The sequence below is a fragment of the Lepidochelys kempii genome, chromosome 2 (genome assembly GCF_965140285.1).
Source record: "Lepidochelys kempii isolate rLepKem1 chromosome 2, rLepKem1.hap1, whole genome shotgun sequence".
NCBI lineage: Eukaryota > Metazoa > Chordata > Testudines > Cheloniidae > Lepidochelys > Lepidochelys kempii.
In genome coordinates this window covers 18,520,676-18,548,240 of record NC_136381.1, presented here as the reverse complement: position 1 = coordinate 18,548,240, position 27,565 = coordinate 18,520,676, and the positions used below count along the sequence as shown (strand labels likewise).

General features: G+C 40.4%; 1 protein-coding gene across 8 annotated transcripts in view; it reads right to left on the bottom strand.

Annotated features, from left to right (window-relative positions):
- Positions 1 to 27,565, bottom strand: part of CYRIB (CYFIP related Rac1 interactor B) — a 153,333-nt gene that overhangs the window by 21,312 nt on the left and 104,456 nt on the right. For 4 of the 8 annotated variants that reach the window (XM_073330125.2, XM_073330132.2, XM_073330126.2 and 1 more), the window contains exons 3-5: positions 19,837 to 19,919; positions 6,617 to 6,738; positions 1,430 to 1,535 (exon numbers count right to left, since the gene is read on the bottom strand). In XM_073330125.2, the coding sequence (XP_073186226.1) occupies positions 1,430 to 1,535; positions 6,617 to 6,738; positions 19,837 to 19,909 (301 nt within the window). In that variant the 5' untranslated portion in view covers positions 19,910 to 19,919. Of the gene's footprint in view, positions 1 to 1,429; positions 1,536 to 6,616; positions 6,739 to 18,340; positions 18,455 to 19,836; positions 19,920 to 20,944; positions 21,032 to 27,565 lie in introns of those variants that run through there. The other 4 variants (XM_073330133.2, XM_073330129.2, XM_073330131.2 and 1 more) reach the window with 4 other exon arrangements.

The following is a 27,565-nucleotide window of genomic DNA, read 5'->3' as shown; positions in this document are numbered from 1 at the left end:
CCAATGACTGTATGCTAACATACAAGGAAAGTTCATGGAAACATATTCCTGCAGGAAACACACTATGGTGAGGGTGACATATTTTATCCTTTCTTTCAGTGGTGTAACTGGTTTGCCTCTACAACAGTGGGCAACAGTGCACGTTTTATAGTAAGTGAAGCACCTCCTGGAGGATAATCAAAAATACACACATCACATTGTATCCCCTCTAAATTTTCTTATGTTTTGCAACGTGCATTACTTTGCATTCATCAACATTCAATATCATCTGCCATTTTGTTGCCCAGTCACCCAGTTTTGTGAGATCCCATTGTAACTCTTTGCAGTCTGCTTTGGACTTAACTATCTTGAGTAATTTTGTATTGTCTGCAAATTTTGCCATCTCACTATTCACCCCTTTTTCCAAATCATTTATGAATATGTCGAACAACACAGGACCCAGTATTGACCCCTAAGGAATACAACTATTTACCTCTCTCCACTGTGAAAACTGACCATTTACTCCTACACTTTGTTTCCTATCTTTTAAACAGTTACTGATTCATGAGAGGATTTTTCCTCTTATCCCATCACTGCTTACTCTGCTTAAGAGCCTATGGTGAGGGACTTTTGTCAAAGGCTTTCTGGAAGTGTAAGTACACTATATCCACTGGATCACCCGTGTCCATGTTTGTTGACCTCAAATAATTCAAATATACTGGTGAGGCACGATTTCCCTTTACAAAAGCTATGTTGACTCTTCCCCAACAAATCATGTCCATCTATGTGTCTGATAATTCTGTTCTTTACTACAGTTTCAACCAGTTTGCCTGGTACTGAAGTTAGGCTTACCAGCCTGTAATTGCCAGCATTGCCTTGGGAGCCTTTTTTAAAAATTGGTGTCACTCAGCTATCCTCCAGTAGTCTTGTTAGGGTGACCAGACAGGAAGTGTGAAAAATCAGGACAGGGAGTGGGGGATAATAGGTGCCTATATAAGACACAGCCCCAAATATTGGGACTGTCCTATAAAACTTAAACGATCGGTTACATACCACAGTTAGTAGTTCTGCAGTATTATATTTGAGTTCCATCAGAACTCTTGGGTGAATACCATCTGGTCCTGATGACTTACTACTGTTTATCAATTTGTTCCAAAACCTCCTAATGACATCTCAATCTGGGACAGTTCCTCAGATTTGTCACCTAAAAAGAATGGGGAATCTCCTTCACATCTGCATTGAAGACCAATGCAAAGAATTCATTTAGTTTCTCCACAACAGTCTTATTGTCTTTTGAGTGCTCCTTTAGCACCCTGATTGCCCAGTGGCCCACTGATTGTTTAGCAGGTTTCCTTCTTCTGATGTACTTAAAAAAAATTTGCTGTTACTTTTTGAGTCTTTGGCTAGTATGAAGGCTATCAAGTCATTAATTTACCACCTTTCAACTTACCTAGCCTTTGAGAAAATTCATAGAATTTCTTTAGCTTGCCTACTAATGGAACAACTGCACCCCATGCCTTCTCCTGCAATTTTTCATCAGTGGGATGCTGTATCGCCTTGAAAATCGAACACATGGAGAAAGAAAGAAAAAAAAGTCACACCTCGCTTAACAACAGGAATCAAGACTAGGAAAGTTTTCTTTCATTCAAAATATGTATTAAAAGAGATTGATCAGAGGTACTGAGGAAAACAGAAGAAGGGAGCATCATTCTTTAGATTGTGGGAAAAGAACAGTTTCTCCAGACATTATGGGTGCAACCAGTGTCCTATTATGAGTCAGATTTTCATTGAAAATTATAAGCTGGTGTCTTTCATCACATATTGCACCTGTTATGCACATTCTTTACACATACACAACGAAAATAATTACACACACTTTATGAACATAATATTTTATAGGATGTAAACCCTATTATACAATTACTTGTATGTGGACGATTTTTAAAGTTGCCTAAAACACAAAAAAGGAAACAATTTACACAGTACAATCTACTTGGTCAAATAACTGCTTTATCAGGATACTCCAAGAGAATGAGTTTAACCTAGTTTAATGATCATGGCTTGTACACAAAATTAGTTTCAGCTACAGCAATCGGTATCAGGTAATGGGGAGGGAGAACCAACCACCTTTAGCTCATGGAATTTTTATACAATCAAGTCAATACCGCTGGCAGAATATGACACCAGCGAAAAGGTGACTAAACATCTCAGGTAGTTGAGATTTTTTGGTGTTCTGACAGGAGTGCTGTGTCAGAACATTTGATATATAAACATTCTATATTAATTGCAGTTAGCTTTGCAGTATTTTGTCACATTTTATAGGAAAATATTTGTTCAAAAATTAAACTGTATAACATTGAGTTCTAGAATAGCAAGTTATTCAACAGTGTCAATCAAGAACTACATTTGCTTGTATTTGGAATTTTGCTTAAAAGAGGAACACTCAAATATTAAATGACCCCTTTGTACTTTTCAGATCATATAATGATAAATTCAGATATGTTATTTCATGCAGAATTTTAGTACAAACAATATATTTAATTCTATAAAATTATTTAGAAAAATTTTACTGCAGTAAATATTAAAGTTTAGAGTAATTTCCTTTCTCCCAAAACTAACAGGAAGCATAATGCACGCAAACAATCTTATTGATTTTTTCCTTCCATACTGTAAGGTATTGGGGAATTTAATTTTCTTTTTAAACCTTTCCTAGTCTTAACCTTCCCTTCCCAGTCAACTTAGATGAAAAGTGTACATATATCATATATCTTACAGGAAGGATACTAAAATTTTGAAAATAGACACTCTTGGAAAGAGTTGCTGTGTAAGATACCAACAGGCAGGAAGTTTAGAAATTCTAATGTTCCTGCATAACATTTGTGAACTGATACACTTTTATTTTCATCTGTCTAGTTTATACTGGTTACTACATTGTTTCACTTCTTGTTCACTGTTTTCTTACATGTCTTGCTGCAAACCTTGTGTTTCAGTCATTACTTTTGAACTAATTCTTATTATTTGTTAAAAACATTAGTTGATTTCTAACAGTGTGGAGGTATAAGGTGGGAGTTTTTGTATATTAACACTTCATTTCTCTCTCCATCCCTGGTTCTCATCATTGTGGACACACTTAGATTACTCAGTGGCATCCCAATATGGTAACTCCTCCCTTAAAGTTGTCCTGGTTAATGTCATTTCGTTGCTGATCAATTAAAGAACATGCTCGCTTAAAGTTGTGTAATGCTCCCTTATAATGTTTGACAGCCTCCTGACAGAAAGAGCAGCCCGTTGGAGCTAGCTGGTAGGGGCTTGGAACCAGGGCGGACCAGAAGCCCCCTATCAGCTCCCCACTTCCCTAAATTCCCTGTGCAGCAGCCGCCCAGCAGGCTATCAATTCCCGGGCAGTTCAGCTGTCCCTCCCCCCACTGCCACGTGCTGCTCCTGCCCTCTGCCTTGGAGCTGTTCCTGGGAGCCTCCTGCTTGCTGTGCAAGGGGGATGAAAGGAAGAGGGGTGCTAATGTCAGGGTGTCCCCCTCCCCCGCTCCTTTACCCCATCTAAACAGAGCAGGGGCGGAATACGACAGGGCACAGGATGGAGGGAGCTTGCTGGCAGCAGCTGCTGTCTCAACTTGCTGATCTACTTAAAAAGGCAGTGTACTTAGAGTGGGGTCAGCATATTTAAACGGGCAATGCGCGTCTTTCTCACACACATGGTGTATGTCTCTGTCTCTCTCTGCCATGCTGTCTCCCCTCCCTCTGTTCGTGCTGCCTTGTAGAGCGTGAGGCTACACTGACAACGTGTTAACCCTTGAGGGCTCAGCCAAGTGCTAGTTCATCATTTAGCAGTAAGGCATTCCCTGGGAAATATCCCACCCTCTGACTCCACCACCTCAACCAACTTCACAATCATCATTGCTGGGTACAGTATTAAATTGTTTAAAACTTATGCTGTGTGTGTGTGTGTGTGTGTGTATATATAGAGTCTTTTGTCTGGCAAAAAAAGTTTCCCTGGAACCTACTCCCCCTCCCCCCCTTACATTAATTCTTATGGGGGAACTGGATTCACTTAACACTGTTTCGCTTAAAGTAGCATTTTCAGGAACATAACTACAACATTAAGCGAGGAGTTACCGTATGGTACTTTAATTATATTTACATAGAAATCAATAGACTTTTTTCTCATTCAATTATTCAAAGCTGGGTATAGTAGTAATAGTCAACAGAACACCAAAGTGTGCCTGAATCTATCAAAATCAAAGACTCTGGGCTTTCCAGTCTAATCATTCCAAACTGATTCACAAACCTTGACTGTGACACTACACTATGACCACTTTGGTCTAAGCCAAGCCCAGCAGTTAACATGAAAGGTTCAAGTAGTGATTAAAATCTTCAAGCAGAAGATCTAAAGTTTCAGGAGCCATCCAAATCCATATTCAGAAAACAGAAACAGAAAAGGCAGACAATACCCTGAACTGTACACAAAAGAGTTGCTCCAGAATTGCAATTGTTATTGTAGATGGGAGCGATATGGGGGTGAGAGCAAACAAGTCGGTTTGGGACACCACTGCAGGTTGCCTATATTGCCTACAACTGTCGAAAACAATTCTTCTGCCAGCTGTGACCAAAAGAGCTAATAGGATCCTGGGATGCGTAAAAGGGGAACCTCGAGTACGAGTGGAGAGGTTATTTACCTCTGTATTTGGCACTGGTGCGGCTGCTGTTAGAATGGTTTTTGCCTTCCTCTGCAGCATGGGGCACAAGTCACTTGCTGTTTTAAACTAGATTAAATGGCAGATTCTCTGTAACTTTAAATCATTTAATCAAGATTTGAGGACTTCAGTAACTCAGCCAGAGGTTATGAGCTATTACATGAGTGGGTGCAGGAGGCTCTGTGACCTGTGGTGTGCATGAAGTCAGATTAGATCAGTGGACTGCATATGCAGTTCTCTCTGTATTATGTGGGCCACATCCACACAATATACATACTACCTATATGGCCCTGAGGATGTCACATGGGCTGCATCTGTGTGCGGATTGGGCCGCAGGTGGCCCACGGATTGAGAGCCACTAGATTCGATGATCACAATTGTCCCTTCTGGCCGTAAATTCTGAGGATTCAGAGAAGAGCCATGATAATGATTAAACGGTAGAAAACATGCCGTATAGTGACTTAGCTTTTGAGTCTATCTATTTAGCTTAATAAAGAGACAGTTAAGGGGTGACTTGTTTACAGCCTATAAATATCTACACGGGGTACAAATATTTAATAATGGGTTCTTCAATCTAGCAGAGAAAGGTATAACACGATCCAATGGCTGGAAGCTGAAACTCGACAAATTTAGACTGGAAATAAGGCATAACTTTTTAACAGTGAGATTAATTAACCATTGGAACAATTGATCAAGGGTTGTGGTGGATTCTCCATTATTGAGAACTTTTAAATCAAGATTGGATATTTTTCTAAAAGATCTGCTCTAGGAATTATTTTTGGGAAAGTTCTATGGCCAGTGCTACACAGGTGATCAGACTAGATGATCACAATGGTCCCTTCTGGCCTTTGAATCTACAAACACTGAGGTTGTGCTCAGCTTTGCATTAAGAGCTGTTCAGGTCTGCAAAGTTTGACTTTTTTCTTGTCTATTTTTCTTTTAAATAAGTTGGACTTAAGAGCAGACAAGAGAAGTACCTTGTGGTGCCTTTTTAAACTCCACTGATGGTGATGGGTATATAAAATTAGTTAACAGGTCTGGGCAATTTCCACAGACCTTTAGTTACTTGCAGTAGGGTTACCTCTGGAGAACAGTTGTCATATTGGCCTGGCTCAGGACGACAATAGGACTTCATATACTTTTGGGGCATGGTGCATTGAGCTGAGAACTATGAATTCTCTAGGAATGGGAGGACTGCCTGCGCCACCGTTTTATTGGAAGCAAGGAACAACTGGAACAAGCTATTAGAGAGGGAACACCCCCCCCCCCAAATCTCTAGTTCAAATAAGACTATTAAAACGTATTATGGGGGCATTTCTTGTCTCTCAAGATTTGCACAGCAATTTTTCCCAGCAAACAAAAATACAGCTCCAACTGCTAGTCCTGAAAACTCACCTATGAATCTGAAAGGCAAGCTATGTTCTTTCTGGCTCATGCATTATTATAAGTAATAAAGATTCTGCAATTTCAGCTTAGTTAACAACGATTACATGTGTGGTCAGAAAAATCTTCTATAGTCTCCAACAGCTGTGTTAGCTTGCAATAGTAAACAAAAATGAAAAAGTTGTTTTAGTCAGTAAAGTCAGCAAATGTTATTGAATACACACAGAAAGCAGATCTCTGTCTCAGGCTAGTGACCCAAGATCCAGCAGCAAGAATCCTGTTAAGATAAAAGCTTTAGAGGAAACATCTTTTTAATTACTCAACTATGTGCATTTAATATGAAAGTTACTGAAGACAAATATAGTAGCCAGTGATATAGTAGCCAGTGATTTTTTTTAAATCACAACATTTTAGAGTAGAACCATATTTCAAAGTAGAATATTTTCATTTCAGATTATTAATACAATAGCCCTGCCAGAGAAGCTGAAAATTAGCTCATCTATCTGTTCCAGGTTATGATTGCAAAATATCTAACGATGCTTTACCTCTCGTATTTCGTGGCCAGCTCCTCTGTATGACTGTAAGTCTTCCAGGATTCCTTCTGCATCCTTTAGCACTACATTCACCTGATTATAAATTTCCTTTTCAGATTCTGTAGGCTGGGCATCTAAACAGTAGGAGAGCATATTAAATAATTTGTTTAACTGCATGAGTTTTTAAGAAGTCCACCATGATCGAAAGGACAAAGTTCCTAATGAATTCTTGTATAACTATTATTCCATTTACTGCATAAAGCTACCACTATATCTCTGAGAAACTTTACAAAGATAACTACAGTTGTGTATATTCCCCCATCATTTTTTGGATTTGGAATCTTTCGTGTATGAGGTCTACAGGCAGCAGGGATGTTAAAACCTTAAATTTACCTTCCAGATTACCAAACATTATTACCCATGGTTAGTTACAATTTTAAGGTTTTTTTTTTTTAATTAAAATTGACAAGTTTTAATATGTTTTTATTTATCAAACCATACTAGGATTTATTCTCACTTTTAGGATTCAGCAGGAACTCAGTCGAAGAGCCATAGGTGAGTTATGGAAAGACACACTGATTAAGGATACACTAAAAGTGTTACAAAATAAGGTAGTCTTATCTACTTTCATTTTAAAAAACTGTACACTTATATATTTTAAGTTTTTGGAGCAGGAACTGTATTTTTGTGTTTTCTTTATAGCCCTGGGCACATTTTTAGTTCTGAACATATTAAAATATAAATGCTGATTAAAGGCCAGTAATCTAATTAGTCATGAGACAATCCATTGTAATTGGCTCAAAGACAGATGCAAAAAATTGTTAAAGCCACCTGTGCAGACTCTCCTGTATATTGTCTATAATTGGGATATATTGTTATCCCACATAATAGGATACTTAAATCTCTCTCTTTCAGCTATAAGACACTCTCCATCTCTGGGTATCATTTAAGTAATGCTATATTTGTCTAATAAACACAAAACTAATTCATAAAAACAATGTATATGTTTTAAGAAATGTTGTAATATTTTTGTGGTCTAACAAGTTTTTTTGTTTTGTTTTTTTTAATATTTAGGAGCATCATCCCTAATCCAAACATTTTATTTCATAAATTATTTACCTTAGGTGAGATCAGATTGTGAGAAAAAAAAGTTATAAAAGAATACAATTTTGGCTCCTTTTATATCCCTAACTGGTAATTATGGTGTCAGAAAGAAAAGCTATTCAGACCAATGAAACTGGTCATTACTTCTGAACTCTGCAACTTTAACATTGACACTATTTCTTAGCTATCTACACTGGCAAATGAGTTAGGAAATAAACTTTCAAAAGTAAATTAATCTAAGATTTTCAAAGTACAAAATCCAGGTAATTATATTGACCAAATAAAAATTATTTTTCTAGTAAGGATTATCTGTAAACAACTGACCACTAATGCTAATATTTCATGTGTTAGGTGCAGCTAGGCCTGTACAAGTTTAATGTAACTAATCAATACCACATTAAAGGTAAATTAGAGTAAAGGGTCTTCTGTCCATGATACAAATGCCTAACTCCCAAAATAAAACCAGCCCGCTGGGGTAGCAGTTCCTGCTCTTCCGACTGTTTTCTGCCTGTTGTACGTAAGCTGTAGGGAATGCCTGGCACCCTGGAGTACGGGATCCCCTGCGCCTGGCTCTCCCCTCCATGGGACTTGACAAGCAAAGCTGCTGTGGTCCTAGAGGAGACACAGAACTCTGTTCCACTTTTGGCAGGACTCTGCTGCCTTGTGACGGACACCAGGTGCCTGCACATTAGTGAAGAGTGTTTGGAATAGCTGCTTTCCCCAGCTGGCTCCTTGCAGCTCAAGGCATGTGTAGCTGTAGCCAGTGTGTTCCATGGAATATGTTGCCTGATTCTTTGTAGGTTATTTAAATGGCTTCTATTAAGTTATACAAATGTAAATAAAGTGCATTGTGGTCCATGAGTATGGACCACAATTGATGGGTGGTCCATGAGTCCACCCATCAATTGGAGCGTACATCCGTTAATTTTATACATTGTGGAAAACAGTTTTAATGCATGGATCATGATGGAATAAAAAGGTTACACACACATTATCTATCTGGTTTTGTTATACTCAGTTTTGTTAAACCACAAAAATAGGACATCTATGTTACGTGCATAAAGATGGGGCATTGTTAGCAAGTGCACCTAAGTAGACCTTGTAACAGTTTATTAATACTTAACATTTCAATATTAAGAAGTATCTGAACACAAGGAAGCTTGCTGCTCCCTTTTTAAAAGGAAAAAATGGCACCACATTGATTAGGTCTTGACTACAGAAATAACTGGCCAACATTTTTGAGATTGTCATAGAAAAGTCAGATTTATAATTTCGAAAGCTGCTGAAGACTGCTGTAAGAAATTAAGATAAAAATAGCAGACAGGTAAGCAGCAGTTTACTATTAACAGTTCATGTACAAACATGAAATGCTATAGTACATGAAATACTATAGGACAGTATAGTCTAATATAAAGCTCTGTAGCATTCCAGAGTATTTGCATTGTTAAATAATTCAATCAAGACTTGACACTTTGGTTCTCTTATACTGAATACATCTCCTGTAACCTTAAAGCTTTTCCATTACCCTTCCTTGCTTCACCCTCCTTATAAAGGGTGCTCCTTTTAGACACTGACAGAGTAGTAGAAGGATTTGTGAAGATACTAGCCAATGTCAGAAATTCTACACAGAATGGATATGCTGAGTTGATGCATTAGAGTAGATTGTGCTCTTCGTTTCTGAAGTCATCTGAGGTGATACCACCTAGATACTCATCTCTGGGGATTGGAAGAAGGGCTGTTTCAGTTAAGCGTCTCTCGCTATGGAGCTCATTCCCTCAGGATGTGGGCAGTGAATGAGGAGGAGGAAGGATATTTATGCCGCAGTTCATTTTAAAGACAATCCTTTAATGACTGGTTGAATTTATCTATGTCATACACCCAGAACAGGATGAGGGGTTGATACAATTATTCATTCTAAAGCAAAGTTGAAAGAGCTCCCACTCTTGCTTATATGACAAGACCAGGATTCTACATTTCCCTTGTAACACCTGATGACAGCAAAGACACCAAAAGTTTTGCAATGTTTAAATGGTTGAGGTTGTCATTTGTTTCTGGGGGAAATTACAACCTTAGATCTTTCAGGTAAACAGGCTAACTTCACCTTATACTTGCTATTACCAATGAAGTCCTGGGATGCATAGACAGGGGAAACTTGAATAGTAGAGAGGTTATTTTATCTCAATATTTGGCACTGGTGTGACCACTGCTGGAATACTGTGCCCAGGTATGGTGCCCATACTTCAAGAAGGATGTTAATAAATTAGAGAGGACTCAGAGAAGAGCCATGAGAATGATTAAAGTATTAGAAAACATGATGTATCATGATAGAGTCAAAGAGCTTAATCTATTTAGTTTAACCAAGAGAAGGTTAAGGGGTGACTCAATTACAGTTTACAAGTACTTACATGGGGAACAAATATTTAATAATGGGTTCTTCAGTTTAGCAGAGAGAGGTATAACATGACCCAATGGCTGGAAATTGAAACTAAACAAATTTAGACTGCAAAGAAGGTGTAAATTTTTAAAGGTGAGAGTAGTAAACCACTGAAACATTTTACCAAGGATTGTGGTGGATTTTCCATTACTCAGAATTTTAAAATAAATATCAGATGATTTTCTAAAAGATGTGCTCCAGGAATTATTTTGGGGAAGTTCTATGGCCTGTGCTTTACAGGAAGTCAGACTAGATCAGAGGTGGGCAAACTACGGCCCGCGGGACCCTCCTGCCTGGCCCTGAGCTCCTGGCCTGGGAGGCGAGCCCCCGGCCCCTCCCCTGCTGTTCCTCCTCCCCCGCAGCCTCAGCTCACTGCGCCATCAGCGCAATGCTCTGGGCAGCAGGGCTGCGAGCTCATGCTGGACAGTGCAGTTGCAGAGCTGCGGCCTGACCCGGTGCTCTGTGCTGCGTGGTGGCATGGCTGGCTCCAGCTGGGTGGCACGGCTGCCTGTCCTGGTGCTCTGGGCAGCCCGGCTGTAGTGCTGCCAGCCACCAGTGCTCCAGGCAGTGCAGTAAAGGGGAAGGGAGCAGGGGTGGCTGGATAGAGTACTAGTGAGTTCGTGGTGGTGTTTGGGGGCGGGTGTGTGTGGATAGGGGTCGGGGCGGCCAAGTTTGTCCGCCCCAGACTAGATGATCACAATGTTCACTTCAGGACTTGAACTCTATGAATCTATATTTCTAGATTATAAACTAGAAAGACTGGCCCAGTTGTTTCAAGCAACTGATAGTCCTTTTAGAGCTAACCTTCAATGAATTTTAAAATGTAATTGGTATCGGAATGCACTAGATTCAATATATATTTAAGAATTCAGAAAAGCTATACAGTATTGCACTGAAGTAATAAGAACTAATAGGAATATGAGTACTGTCACATGGGCTGAATATTGGCTGAAGGACAGTACATAAGAGTATGACAGACAGTGTATCAAGTAGGGGGGATGTTGATGCCCATTCTAGTGCCAGAAGTGAATCTAACTTAAGAGGGAGAGGGTTTATTTAGGATAGTTTGAACAATGAAATTGAGCAACAAATAATTTACGCTGCATATCAGTAAATACTTCCCTAATGGCAAGTTCTATTGTACTGTGAAATATTCTCCCCAGAAGTAGCAGCACAGGAACCAGCAAGAAGAGCTGTAAAAAAGGGAGGTTGAGTAGGAGTTTGTAGGGGAGAGAGAGAGAGAGACGGGGGGAGGGTTCCCACTCTTCTTGACAGGAGCTTAGGAAGGAAAGCTATGACAGCTACAGAGACAGCAGTGCTAGTGACCCAAAGAAGGGAAGAAACAATTAAGATGACTGGATGTGGAAGCCATGGTATTTACATTATTCTGGAGTAGGTATCTGGAAGCTGCTTTGCTTGTATAAAGCGCTACCTGAAGATCTGAGGTTTGGAGACACAGCTAGAAACTATGGTTCAGTTTTGAAGGGGATTGGAGTGGATGATGGAGGGAAGGAGAGAGGAGGTTGAAGGGAAACCTCAAGTCTTGGAGATGGATGCTGGACCAGAGGACTGTGAGGTAGACTGCTGAATGAGGAAAGTGGCCAGCGGAAGCATGTGACTATGAGAACAAGTCAGAGGAAAAGACTGGCTAGCGAAGGAGAAATAGATATGAATAGCTTACTTTTTATGTTCAGCATGTATGAACAGCTTACTGAGTTGGAACAAAGTGAAGAGACAGGCAGTAACAAGATGAGAGAGCAAGAGAGAAGAGAAGAAGAGCTAATCCTACAATAAGAGGGAACGACAATGGAGATAGCCAGAATTCAGAGTCCCAGAAAGAAAGAGGATGATGCACAAAAGACTGCAAGTGATAACAAGACAAGACGACTTGCTGCTAGACAGAAGGGGGAAGGCTGGAGAATTGCACCCACACCAGGAAGGGGCAGGTCTACGTAACTGGGGACTCCCTACTAAGGGGAGGAACAGACAGGCCTGTAACCAGAGCTGATCTCAAGAACAGAAAGGTGTGTTGTCTGCCAGGAGTTAAGATACAGGATGTGGTCCTGAGGCTAAAGAAGATCCTAATGGGAGTGCGAAAGAATCCACTGATTGTCCTTCATGTCAGAACAAATGATACTGTTTGATGCGTCCCAGCAAAAATCTGTGCCAGGCTGGGGAAGGCACTCAAAGAAATGGAGGCTCAGGTGATCTACAGTGGGATTCTACCTGTCCCTAGAAGAGGAGAGAGAAGGTGAGACAAGATTATGGTTATCAACAAATGGCTTAGCCAGTGGTGCTATAAGGAGGGCTTTGGGACATTCAATCACTGGGAGGCATTCACAGACAGAGAACTGTTATTATGGGATGAACTCCACCTGAACAGGAAGGGAAATAACTTCTGGGATAGAGGTTGGGACGACTGATAAAAAGCTTTCAACTAGGAATTTGGGGGAGACGGTTGGGAGATCCTCATGTTATCTCCACACGTGATGCTAATACTGGATGGTAGGAAAAGTAAGTAAAAGATGGAGAAAGGAACAACAGAGGGTAGGAAAATAGACAACAACAGCAAACTGTGTCAATAGGCCAAGCAGAAACAACTAAGATGTCTGTACACCAATGCAACAAACACAGGTAACAAAAAGGAGGAATTCGAATTACTGGTGCAGGAAGTGAAACCAGATATTATAGGGAAAACGGAAACATGATAGAATAATAGTCATGACTGGAAAACAGGTATTGAAGGGTATGTGCTGTTCAAAAAAGACAAATAAAGGGAAAGGAGGTTGAGTAGCATTGTATATTAATGATGAGGTAGGCTATAAAGGAATTAGAAGTGATGGAATGGAAAAAATTGAATTTGTTTGGATCAAAATCACTTGGGGAAAGAAAGGTAACAAAGGCTCCAGTAGAATAGTGCATAAATAAATACTACTGAGAATTGTGTGATTATGGGAAACTTTAATTTCCCAGATATAGGTTGGAGGACAAATGGTACAAACCAGATATTCCCGGATGTGATAGCTGACAGATTTTTTCACCGAATAGTCATGAAACAACAAGTGGAGAAGCCATTTTTGATTTAGTATTGGTAAATACTGAGGATCTCACAGAAAAAACGTTACCTACTTCTCATAACTGTTGTTCTTTGAGATGTTGTGCTCATGTCCATTCTATTCTAGGTGTGCGCGTGCCCATGTGCACAGGTGTCAAGAGATTTTTTGCCTTAGCAGTATCCATAAGGCCAGCAGTGGTGCCCCCTTGAGTGCTGCACTCATGCACCGGTACATCAGGCGCTGCTGAACCTACGCTCTCTCAGTTCCTTCTTGCTGGCAAATACGATAGAGGGGCAGGAGGGCGGGTAACCGAATAGACAGAGAATTATCATAGAGGCCAGCATCATCCTGGGCCTGCTGGGTCAGCGCATAATGGGACGTAAATGTGTGGACAGACGATCAGGTAGCAGCTCTACAGATCTCCTGGATCAGCACCTGGGCTAAGAAGGCCGCAGATGCTGCTTGTGCTCTAGTCGAGTGTGTTTTGGCTATTGCTGGTGGAGGCACACTCGCCAGCTCGTAGCAGTATTGGATGCAGGCTGTGATCCAGGATGAAATTCTTTGAGCAGACACAGGGCGACCTTTCTTCCGGTCTGCTACGAACAGTTGTGTTGACTTACGGAACAACCATGTCCTATCAATATATATGGCCAGTGCTCTCTGGACAACTAAGGCGTGTAATCTGCCCTTCTCTTCAGATTTATGGGGTTTCAGAAAGAAGACCGGTAAGAAAATGTCCTGGCCGGTATGAAACTGGGAAACTACCTTGGGCAGGAACATCAGGTGCGGCTGGAACTGGACCTTATCTTTGTAGGACATAACCGCCACCAGAAACGCAAACTTCCAGGAGAGAAGGAGAAGAGAGCAGCAAGCCAGAGATTAGAAGGGAAGCTCCATGAGCCTTGACAGCATGAGACTCAAATCCCAGGGAGGGACAGGATCCCGGACATGAGGGTAAAGATGTTCCAGACCTTTCAAGAACTGGGCCGTCATGTCTTGAGCGAAGACCGACCTGCCTTGGAATGGAGGGTGGAAAACCGAAAAAGCAGTCAGGTGGACCCTGATAGATGACAGGGACAAGACCTGAAGTTTGAGGTGCAGAAGATAGTCCAGAATCACTTGCAGCGAGGCCCGGATATGCTGATCCAAAGCCCAGCACGTGAATCTTTTCCACTTAACTCGGTAGGTTGCTCTGGTGGAAGGCTTTATGCTACCCAACAAGAACTGCTGCACCCAGGTCGATCAATCAAAAGCTATGTGCACACTACAACTTACTGTGGTATAACATACATCACTCGGGGTGTGAATAAGCCACCTCTCTGAGCGACGTAAATTACACCGACTTAAGCGTCGGTGTGTACAGAGCTATGTCAGTTGGAGAGCTTCTACTGCCACTCGCGGGGGCTGGAGTAATTAAGTCGATGGGAGACTTCGCTCCTATCAGTTTAGAGTGTCTGCACTAGCAGTGTTATAGCGGTGCAGCTGCACAGGTGCAACGGCACTGCTGTAAGCTCCGTAGTTTAGCCATAGCCTTAGTTCAAGTGATCAAGAGTTAATTCAGTTTAAATTAAACAGAAAGATAAACAAAAATAGATCTTCAACTAAGGTCCTTGATTTCAAAAGGGCTAACTTTAAAATATTAAGGGAATTAGGGAAGTGGACTGGACTAAAGAACTCAAGGATCTGATTGTGAAGAAGGCTTGGAATTACTTTAAATCAAAGTTGCAGAAACTATCTGAAGATTGCATCCCAAGCAAGGGGAAAAAATTGTTGGGAAAGGTTGCAGACCTAACTGGATGAACAAACACCTTAAATAGGTTATTAAGAGAAAGCAGAAAGTCTGCAAAGAATGGAAGAAGAGATGGATCAGCAAGGATCTCTTGGAGGTCAGAAAATGTAGGGAAAGTGAAAACTGCCAAAAGCCAAGCAGAACTTGACCTTGTGTAGGAAATTAAAACCATCTGTAAAAGGTTCTTCAGCGATACACATAAAAAGAAAACAAGGAAAGAAGGAGTGGGACCACTGAGCACTTAGGATGAGGTGGAGATTAAAAATAATCTAGACATGACCCAAAATCTGAATGAAAACTTTGCCTCAATTTTTAATAAGAATAATGAGGTGCTTGAGGACAGAGGTAGGGTGACTACTGGGCATGAGGATATGGAAGTAGAAGTTACCACATCCTGTGTGGAAGCCAAACTCAAACAGCTTAATGGAACCAAATTGGGGGACCTTAATATTCTTGGATGGACATTATTCAAGGAACTGGCACATGAAATTGCAATCCCAACAGGAAGGATTTTTAATGAATCCAGGACCCCAGGTCATACCTTATGACGGGAGAATTGCAAATATAGTACTTATATTTAAAAAAAGGAAAAGAACAGTGATCCAGGAAACTACAGGCCCCTTAATTTGACCTCCATTGTATGCGAAGTCTTAGAACAAATTTTGAAAGAGAGAGTAGTTAAAGACAGAGGTAAAGGGTGACTGGGATAAAAAGAACATGGTTTTACAAAAGGTAGATCATGCCAGACCAACCTGATTTCATTCTTTGAGAAGATAACCAATTTTCTAGACAAAGGAAATGCAGTAGATCTAATCAATCTGATTTTCAGTAAATCATTTGATACAGTTCCACATGGAAATTAGTTGATTTGGAGAAGATGGGGATTAACGCGAGAACTAGTTAAAGGGAAGACTACAATAGGTCATACTGAAAAGAGAACTGTCAGGCTGAAGGGAAATTACTAGTGGAGTTCCCTCAGGGATCCATCCTTGGACCCATCTTATTCATTAATGATCTTGGCACAAAAGGGGAGTTTGCTAATGAAATCTGTGGATGACACAAAGTTGGGAGGTACTGCCAATCCAGAGGAGGACCAGAATATCATACAAGAAGATTTGGATGACCTGCAAAACTGGAGTAATAGAAATGGAATGAAATTTAGTAGTGCAAAGTGCAAGGTTATGCACTTAGGGACTAACAACAGGAGTTTCTGCTATAAGCTAGGGATGTATCAGTTGGCAGTGACAGGGAAGGGCAAAGACATGGGTTTATTGGTCAATTACAGGATGACTACGAGCCGCCAATGTGATGTGGCCATGGAAAAGACTAATGAAATCATTGGATGTAGCAGATGAAGTATTTTTTGTAGAGATAGGAAAGTGTTATTACCATTATACAAAGCATGGGTGAATACCGCGTGCAATTCTGGTCTCCCATTTTTAAGAAGGATGAATTCAAAATGGAACAGGCGCAGAGAGGGGCTACTAAGACGATCAGAAGAATGGAGAACCTATCTTGCCAGAGGAGACTTAAGGAGCTTGGCTTGTTTAGCTCAACAAAAGAAAGGCTACAGGGAGCGATAAATAACTCTTCTCCCTTCCCAGTGTTTAAGTTAAGGGTCAATGGTGGCACAAGAACAAATGCATATAAACTGACCATCAACGAGTTTAAGCTTGAAATTAGATGAAGGTTTGTAACCATCAGAGAAGTGAAGTTCTGGAACAGTGGGGGCAAAACACCTAACTGGTTTCAAGTTTGAGCAGTTTATGGAGGGGATTGCTCAACGGCATACGGCCCATCCACAACTGCTATTAGGAAATATCTCCATCGGTTGCAGATGGGACACTAGATGGGAAGGGCTCTGAGCCACCATAGGGAGCTCTTTTCCACGTGTTTGGCTAGTGGGTCTCACCCATATGCTCAGGGTCTAACTGATCATATTTGAGGGTCAGAAAGGAATTTTCCCCCAGGTCATATTGGTAGAGACCCCGGTGGGTGGGGGTTGCCTTCCTCTGTAGCATGGGCCATAAGTCACTTTCTGGCTTTAACTAGAGTAGATGGTGGATTCTCTGTAATGTGAAGTCTTTACATCAAGATTTGAGGACTCTGGATTCTATTTGTTTTTCAACTTTACTTGTTGAGTACTAATCAATATTTGCTCTTTTGGAGCAATTACACCAACCTATAAGGTCCACTGTCATCACCCTCTACTGCCCTGTTGCAACGACTCCTGTGTGTGTTTTCACAAATAACCACATCATACTGTCCCCACCGTAGCTGTGCCCCTTACACTGGTGGTCTTAGAATGTTGGTGCCCGGTAGGGTGACCAGACAGCAAGTGTGAAAAATCGGGACAGGGTGGGAGGTAATAGGCGCCTATATAAGAAAAAGCCCAAAATATCGGGACTGTTCCTATAAAACCGGGACATCTGGTCACCCTAGTGCATGGACACAAGTAGAAAACAAAAGGCTACTATTGGTTTTCAGATATTTAAGGAGTATTACAACAATGCTGAGTTTAAAACCATCAGTGTTGCAACACACTGACAATATCTAAAGGGAGAGCTGACAGCCCATCATACTAACTTTCTTGATATTCTCTCTTTGCATTCTCTGAAAGCCAGTGAGATTACTATCAGTGAAATCTAGCACCAAACAAAATTAAGTCTGGAAGTCTCAGAGACTGGCGTACAAATCCATACTACGTCTTTCAGGTTCACCACGTATCCTTAGTAAACCTTATGGAGATTAACTTTGTGCTGTGTACTGCATTCTCTGATAATACGGGTGTTTAACAACTAACCTTTTCAAGAGGTCATTGTGAAGTGTGTTTATAGGCTTGAATTATATGGAACAACAACCCAAAAGTAGCTTGTTCTGTAACACTGATAGGCCAAACAAACACAGCAGCTAGCAAATTTGTATTTAATATGAAGCTTCCTCACTTGCCCACATAAAACACGACATTAAGTTTATCAAAAGATCAAGTGCCAAATCTTGAAGTATAAGATCTTGACTGTATCAAAGCCAAGATTCTGTAAATGCAAGCCATCTGAAACAGAACAGAGAGAATAGAGGGGCACGGACACGAAGTACAGCAGTAGAACCAAATGCAAGTTCAAAATGAACAAAATACATGACCTAAAACCCAGCCATAATATAAGCTGCTTCATTTGATTGCATATGTAAACACTTTGTGTCAGCAACCTGCTTATCCCCATGCCAATTACCCTTTTTCATGCTGAAAACATGCACTTTGCAATAGAACTGATCATTTTAAAAGGTCAAAACATTTTAAAAACTTAGCACAGATTTTTATCACATTTTAAGTTTGCTAGATGTATGATTCTTACCACTAAAGTCATTTGATGAAGTGCTATTAAATAGTCTAGAGTGTGTGGAGTGCATCTTTATTCCAACATTCTGATACACAACTCAAAAGCTCCCACAGTTAATATTTTACTGTCCTGAGACATGATAATTAATAAAGTATATTAATAATATTAAAGAAAATTTAAAAAAACAGTAAACCAAAGAAATCATACATAAAAGGCAGCTATGCCAAGATATTGTAAGGAACGTAAATATATTCAGGAAAGTCAATACTTTTAAATGTCAACAATAAAAGGCAAGTTTAGAATTAATTATTCTTCTACTGTTTTAAAAATTAAATTTAACTTTTTAAACTAGTTTTTTCACATTAAAACCAATACAACCAAGATGGCATTGTTTTGGCAAAAAGGGGAAATCTAAAAAAATGGAGAGTGCACTTCATATTTACGCTATATCAATATTTGCTCTCTTAATATTTCAGTTACATATTATTGATTATATTTTACTAAAAGGGCAACTCTCTTTCCCCACAGACTAACAGCATTAGTTTGCTTTTTTTCCATGTACTTTGGTGCACATCTGGGAAGTTAAATAATAGCCAAAAGCAAAGCAGTTAAACATGCACAGCAGCAGCCAATAACACTTACCTGCCATTTTTAGCCCATATTACATCATGCAGTGTGGAACAAACAAAAAGCAGAAATAATTAAAAGATATGTGAACCTTTCAGGACATTTGGCACTGATCAGGAAAGGAGATTTTTTTCTTTGCTAAAAATTACTAAAGTTCTGCATGTAGATTTTGGGGGTTTTTTTTGATGAACTGTAGGAAGCACTTCTGTGCTTAGTCAAGTTAGGTTCACATGTAATGCACCTTTAACATGCTGCTGTTAGAGAGTTATGAATGGCTTTTGTGAACTGATTCGCATGGTTAGCATACCAACGATTGTTTCAGTATATATTGGTATAGTGTGGAAGACTGGATTCACATTAGTATTCTAGTTCTGGAATCTGTAAGCCAGTTTTGGCAAGTCATTCTACAATTCTTTTTAAGTTATGACATATTGAGAGGATTATTTACCTCTATGTACTTAAATGTTTTGGTTTTTTTTAAAGGGATGAATGGACCATTATATGTGCAGGTTTTACAATTAGTGAAGTCTCAAATTTACAAGGCATAACATAAGGGGCAGATATTTTCTTTAAAATGTATTAATGTCTAGAAAAGGCACAAAAGCATATCAGATCCCAGACAATGTAATATCAAAAGCGATCGCTAAGACAAACTCACTTCTGGCTTCCCTTTTTTTAAAAAAAAGACAAGCTTACCTTTGTTAATATAAATATAGTGGGATATTGACAATTATTTTACTTTCCAATTGTTCACAAAAGTATTCATAACTCGGTCATGCAAAGTAGTTAGAAGGATGGCAAAGTGAAGACATATGTTTAGCATGAGACATAAATGCAGTCTACTGCAGGCAAAGAGAAATAGATATATAAAATCATCTTCTCACTTTCAAAATCAAGGAAAAAATTTGGCCCCTGCTCAAGGTCTGTGCATGTCAAAACTTTAAGAAGGTTCCCCATGTTAAGGTACCTGTCGAGACAAGAATGAGAGAAAAGAGAATATCCCTTTATAAGAAGGAACAGCCCAAATATAGTAGAATGAAGGTGGGGAGGAGGGGCCTGGGGAGTCCAAACAGTTCCATCAGATATAAAAGCATCCTTCAGGTTCCTGCTATGGTGCATGCTGGTGGAGGGTGATCCCCACCTCCAAGGATGTACAACTGGTGATCCCAGAGATGCAGTGTGGATTTCCTGTAAAAAGTGACAGACATATGTCACCCACATCTTTATAGTCTCTCCTGTGAAAAAGAAGAGCTCCAACTGAAGGCTTTATAAGTGAATAAATTCCATCTCACTGAGCCAGTGTCCTGAGCAAGTGTCTGTGCCTTCAAGGGTAAGTATTCTATATGCAGCATGGCTACTATGTTAATGTTGACCCAGACTGCGTTTGATGATGTGGAGGGGTGGAGAGCTTTCTTTTTTTCCTTTACAATTTTGTTAAAGGAGAAACATCATAGAAACCTGCATCTGGACAGTTTTTTCATTTCAGTTTAATGTGTACAAAAAACAACATAGCACCATATGTGATCCTAGAGATCCTGTGATCTTTAGGTAATGCACCTGAAAATTAACAGGTGTGACGCCCGAATTCACTTCCATTCATGACTTTAAATCCTGGGTAAAAACAATACTAGCCCTGCTATGAATGAACAAGTTGGAATCAGACAGGGATTTTACTGTTCCTTCATAAAAGTCTGTACATTTCACTATGGCACACTGACAGAATTTTTCATTGTAAGGCTAGTTGATTTGCAGACAGATGAAAGGACATCACTGACCAGAGAGACCCAAAATGATTAAGCACATGAAAATCAAGAATTACATAGTAGCATGATGGTGGCTTGCCTCTACTGAAAAAACAAAAACAAAACATGCAACCCTTTCTCAGACTGTGCTTTTGCAACTGCTGTTCCCTCCGCCTTCACGGTGGTGGAGGGTACATGCAATCCTACCGTGACCATTTTAAAATGCACCAGCTGCGAAGGGCTGAAAGACTTACTTTCAAAATCCAAGAAAAAATGTGCTGCATTGTGGTCTATGTCCCTGGTTAGCACTTTAATGAGATTACCCATGCCAGCAAACCTAAAAATAAAAATGGCAACATTGTTTAGTTCCAATAATTGTTTCCTTTTTTAAGCAGAGGACTGGGGTCCATTTAGGGCTGGCTCCTTTGTGGTTTCACACATGTGCTGATTCACCAACTTGTGGCTTGGACAGGGCTAACATGCACTTTGTGCAAGTGCCATTCCACCTATCCCTTCTCAGAAATAAGTGGTTAATGAAAAAGAAGATGGCAATTTATACAGAAAAACGAAATTCTGCCATTATGTGTATCCAACTATGACAAACATTTGTATCCAACTATGGAAGAGCAAGGAGTAATTCTAGCATTATAGTTGCTTAATACTGAGTAGTGTGTGATTTGCAGTGTCCCATGGGGTGGTCACAGCTATTTCACAGACTGGGTGGAATCATGGTGTCCATTATAAATACAATTTTCTTCCTCTCTCTAAAATCCAGAAGAAATGCAATTCTGGCTAGAAATCTGGTAGAAGTAGTCTGTAGCAAAGGACAATTTTCCCCACCGAAACTGAAGTTAAATTGACAAGCCAAATAAGTTAAACTTTATTCCCCCAAAATATGAGCGAATCATATTTGAAAGGTTTTTCTTATGCTTTTCTGCTGCATCTTAGCTAAAACAAACAGAGAGTGAAAGAAAAACAATTGTGGTTTATTAGATTCACTTGGTTGAGACATATATCCACATGATGAAACCTCAAACATTACCAGCAAATTTTAGAAGTAATTAAATGCTTACGTAGGAATGCCAGAATGACACATCATGAAAGGGCAGCATTTTCAATGCACATCAATAGTTCTAAGACCAACATATAGCTCTCCATCATGCTTTGGCAAGATCTGCAGAACAGCAATGAGCATGAGCCAACCTAAATTCAGTGAGGTGCTTTAACAATGTTGCTGATACAAGGCCTTAAAAGCAAATACTTACTACAAGAACGATCCCATTTCAGAAGCTTCACTAAACTAAAAAATGTGAGATGTGGATTTCAAGCACTTAAAAATAAAAATGTTAAATTAAGGCCAGATCAATAGTCTGACTTATGGGTTCAAATGGAAGGAGCCAAGAAGGAAGTTTATTGATCTGCAATTCATTGAATGCATTTGTATAAAAATCACAGAAATCTAGTGTTTTTCACTAAGGTGCTCTGAATTCTTTATTCATGGCAGCAATGTTTATTTGGAGCAGGAGAGCACAAGACCATTCACTCTGAATTGTTAGTGACTTGTAGAGTACATGACTGAAGCAGTGACCAGTAAGTTAAGCAAGCCGTTGGATCTCATAGTGCTTGGAATCAGCAAAAGGAACTGGGGTAATTTGGAAAGAAGTCAACTAAAGACACTGGAAACAGGCCCACTACTCCTATCCATCTGATTAGATAGTACCCCAGAATGCATCACATGATGTGAGAAGCAGTTGGGGGGGGGGGGGGAAGAATTAATCCAAGACATGCAGAAGGTCATTGGTGTTTTGTTTATTTATGGATAACAAAGCATTTCAGAAGCCATTTATAATGAAGTCAGACAAAAGGCAGGCAATTATGAAATTGTTGGACAGTAATGAGAAAATCTCTCTCCATAGCGAAGATTTATACATGCTGCCCAATTTTAGCCGCTCTCTAAAGTCCTAGAAAAAAAGTCACATGCACCTCAAATTTTGAAAGTCTGATCCGTATTTTTGCAATATGGAACTTGAGAAGTCAAACAGCTGGTAATAATCTTTTAAAAATTCTCCCTATCCTTTTTGCCATATACCTCATATCAAAACACAGCTATTTTAGAAACTGCAAATGAAGCTTATTTTTAAGATCTCAGCAAGATACAGTACCCAAGATCAATAAGGAGAGCAGTGGGGGGCAAAAAACCTAGCTGGCTTCAAGACTGAGCTTGATCAGTTTATACAGGGGATGTTATGATCAGACTGCCTACAATGGCATATGGATAATCTGCGATTGCTAGTAGCAAATATCCCCAATGGCTAGCGATTGGATACTACATGGGAAGACCTCTGAGTACTACAGAGCAGCAGTTCTCAACTGTGGGTCCGCGAGCCCTTTCAAGAGGGCTGCGAGGCCCTGCAGCTAGAGCCCTGATCCCTGTTGCCCGCCATGGGGCTGAAGCCAGGAGGGCGTGGGGCTGAAGCCCCAATCCCTGGCGCCCCCCAGGGGGCTGAATCCCCGATCCCCGGTGCCCCCTGGGGAGCTGAAGCTGGGAGGCGGCGGGGGGGGGGGGGGTGGAGGGGGAAAGGCCCTGAATCCCGGAGCCCCGAGCCCTGGTGCTCCCTGAGGGGCAGAAGCCCTGAGTCCATGGGCAGAGTTGGGGACATAGAGGGCATTGCCTCCCCAAAAACTGCAGTGCAAGAGCACAGCATTCCAGGGGGCAGCTCCACACCTTCACCCCACAATCTCCTCTCCCTGCTCCCTGGCCAGGTTGGAGGCAGGAAGCCAGAGCCGGGCACTGCGGGGCAGCTGCTGCTCTGGTGGTGCTATGGAGCAGGCAGCGGTAGCATTCCCTCTTCCCCTGCTGGTGCCCCAGGTTGAAGTTGCTCCTCAGGTCCCAGCCTCCTTTGCTCCCGCAGAGGCAGCCAGTAAGAGCCCGCCTGGGTGGAGAGACGCGGCTCCGCGGCCAGCAGACCTCTCTGGGAACAGGAACCGCAGGGGAGTCCTCCCTGCACATAGCTCCTAATACCCCTCTCCCTATACCCTGAGCTACACCTCCCTGCACCCTGAGCTACCCCCTACCCACACATAGCCCCTAGTACTCCCACCACATGCACAGCCACTTCCTGTCTGCACATAGCCCCTAGCTACCCACTTCGCTGCACCCTAAACTGTTTTCAGACTTTTTGAGTTAAGCCCCCCACCTTTGAGTTATAATATTTGGTTGTGCACCCCCCAAAACGCAGACAGGCTGGATAGCCTGCTGCGGTGAGTCAGGGAATGGAGGTGGCACTCCCTCCCTGGACCCCATCATGTGGAGGTGGCTTGAGCCCTGCTGGCCCCTGCCCCCCCCCCAAAAATAGAAGTCAAACTACGCTTATGCCCAAGGCCCCTGCCCCGAGAATCCCCTGCCCCTGCTGGATCCTGGAGTTTTTATATATCGAGTGGGGCCTCAGATAGAAAAAGGTTGAGAACCCCTGCTACAGAGGATTCTTTCCCAGGTGTCTTGTTGTTGGGTCTTGCCAAAATGTTCAAGGTCCAACTGACTGCCATACCTGGGGTCGGAAACGAACTTTCCCCATGGTCAGATTGGCAGAGTCCCTGGGGTTTTTTTTGCCTGTCTCTACAGCATGGGACATGGTCAGTTGCAAGTTTAAACTAGCGTAAATGGTGGTAACTTGAAGTCTTTAAAACATGATTTGAGGACTTCAGTAATTCAGCCAGAGGTTATGGGTCTATTACAGGAGTGGGTGGGTGAGGTTCCATGGCCTGCCAAATGCAGGGAGGTCAGAGTAGAAGACCATGATGGTCCCTTCTGGCTTTAAAGTATATGAGTTCAAGGAGGCTGGGAAATACATTTATGAAATTACTCATTGGAGAATTAAGCACATAAGAATGGTCCATAAGGTTCCAGCAAATTCTAAAATATAATTAAAAAGGTAAGACTCTAGCCCTTTTTCTTACCAAAGCATTCCTAAAATGTAAGCCAATTGATCAGGATGGACTTCCCTAACATTTAAAAACAAAACAAAACAAAAACTTCAGAGTCTACACCCTCCTAACAAGCTGTATGCTCTCCTGTTTGTCTGGCTACTGCATAAAGGGTTTGCAATGCTTACCAAAAATTATAAATTTGAGAAATAAGACTAAGTTAATACAGCAGCTAAATATATTTGAAACCCACCACTATAGCCTTGAAAACTATTTTGCAGGAGAACCTATAACTAACCCCGTCTTCCAGCACTTCCCCAGCCCACCAAGAACAGGGACTGAGGTTAAGACAATAATTAACTATGTATTTTAGTAGGTTAAAGTACCCTCAACCCAAGGTGCATTTTTGGCTCTCAAAAGCTTGTTACCATAGATTAATTTATTTCCCAGTTTACTGAAAGGTCACAGAGATCTCTACAAATATCACTACAAATGGTTTCCTACTGGTTAATATCTCATTAGAATTTGCTATGTTTCAAAGAAACACAAACTTGACAGCTACAAAAGTTAACATAAGCAATAATCAACACTTCTGAAAGTCAGGTCACTTATTTAGGTCCCTAAATATGGACTCAGAAGCCTAACTTTAAGCACTTGTTTAGGAAAATCTTGACCTATTTCAGCAATGTAGTGAGACTCATGTTTTGAGGAGTTGTTTAGATGGATTGATTTTTTCCTAAATACACACACAATCACACACTTTCACAATGCTCCTTGCCAGAGCATCTGAGCCAGTCACAAATTTTTGACTTTTTCCTCAAAACCCACTTGTGAGGCAGGGAAGTAAAATGGGGATAACTACTACATGCTTACCTCACAAGTGTATTCTGAATACATATTCATTGTTTGAGACGTGCAAAGAAACTACAGTGATGAGCACCATAAATAAAATGAATTCATCCTTAGAGTTTCAGATGGGGGATTAAGATGAAGTGTAACTTCCCATTGTCACACAAACTTTCTAGCAGAGCCAGAAGTAAAACCCAGATCATCTTCTGAATCCCAATCTAGTGCCTTAATTAAAAAAATTATCCCTTCTCTCAAATGCTTATGTTGCTGCATAACTTAGGACACTTTTACGTTACTTGCTAAAAGAGAAACAAATATTTAAGTTTAACTATACATAATAAATATCTTTATGCACATCCTTGAGCTGCCCAAAAGTTCCCTCAAATATTTTCAGTTCTAAAATTATATTTTTTTTGTTTTCTGATTTGTTTTGGGCCATATATTAGTTACAGAAGCAGGAATTTTCTGCCACTGTTGCAACACGGTCAGATTAAGTGGGTTGGCGAGTGTGTGCTGCTAGGTTGAGAAGATGATAAAATATTCTAGGAAAAATCTATAGCCATCATTCGAGGGCAGTTTTAAAAATTGTTCAATAAAATCCCCCTCTCTTCCTAAAATAAGCTAGAGGGGAAATACAGTTTTGTGCCTAACGACTCCTCAGTCAGAAATGTCTTCATATAATAGATTTTCATTTCCTGCAGGAATCTACTGTTCCAAGTTTCTTTTCTAGGAATAAGGTTAACAAATAAAACCGTTGCCATGCTTCATTGAAGCCCTATGGTGAAATATCGCAGAATACATGCTGGATTTATAAACAGAAATGCGATTACCTAAAGGTAAACTGCTTAGTGCACTTCTCCCACAAAAGAGGCATACATAAGGAATTCATTTGTCTTTCTCAATTTCTACTCTGACCAAGTATAGCCAGAAGTAATGTGCTGCACAAATACAATGATGCCTGGACTTGTCATTTTGTTCCAGTTAGAATTTAGAGGTGACCAGACTTCTCAGACAATGAATTCATAAGCAAATAAAGAGTTTGCAAGATATATTTTAACTATCAGCAGAAAAAAAAAATCTTCATATAGCATTTGCTCAGACAACCATCATGATTCCTTACGAAAGGCCTAACGCTATATATTTTCAATTTCAGTTTAAAACTAGAAGACAAACATTTTTTCCAAAGCCTGTTATTTAGACACTAAAGAGTATCAACTAAATTAAAAAATTGTTAGGGAGAAGCAAAAGACGAAGTCAAATTAGAAAATATTTGGTTTTGCTACCTAGTTTCAGAACAACTGTGAAAAAAATTACACAAGGCTCCCAAAAGTTTTCATAGTATATGAAGTCTGAGCTCTTGGAAGAAAGTAATGCTTTCTCCAGTTTCATAACAGTGGATTATGACCACAACTCCCCACTTCGAATTCTCAAAAATTTAAGCCATCTAGGTAATGTTCAGAATGTTTCCTGATCAACTAATTTTCAATGCGCTGAAAATATAGTATTAAAAAAAAGGGGGGGGACCCCTAATATACTTCAATACATAGGAAAGGCTGATTTGCTTTTTAATAATTGTGTGCCTGTCATATGAACAAAGACAGGAACTCTGAGTTTACAGAAGCACCAACAGCTCTAATATAAATAATTTAGACAAAGGCCCAAACAGCTGTGTATTCTGAAGAAAAAAAGAAAGCCTTACCATCATACAACAAACTGAAAAAGATATACTGTATTCAGCTTTCAAAAGAAAAGGCTGCACCCAATTTAAGTGCCCAAAAATGCTGTAATTACATGCTCAGTTCAAATACTGATATACACAAGGGTAGGCAAAGTTGGGCTAAATCAGTTGCTTGTTGATTGATCTCAACAGAAAACTAAGGAGGAGTTGCAGGAAATGGTGCTGGTGATTTGAGGAATAGCTTTCTTCCTTTCATGTCTGCACTGATCCAATGCCCCAGAATGGGATTAAAAGACACTGTGCTACCAGAGGCAGGGAAGATGGCTTTGGATGAGATTTGCAAGGAGTGTCTTGATCATTAGGAAAAAATTCCTTCTGCTTTTTATAAGGTCTAGGGATATGAGTTATGGTCCTGGCCAA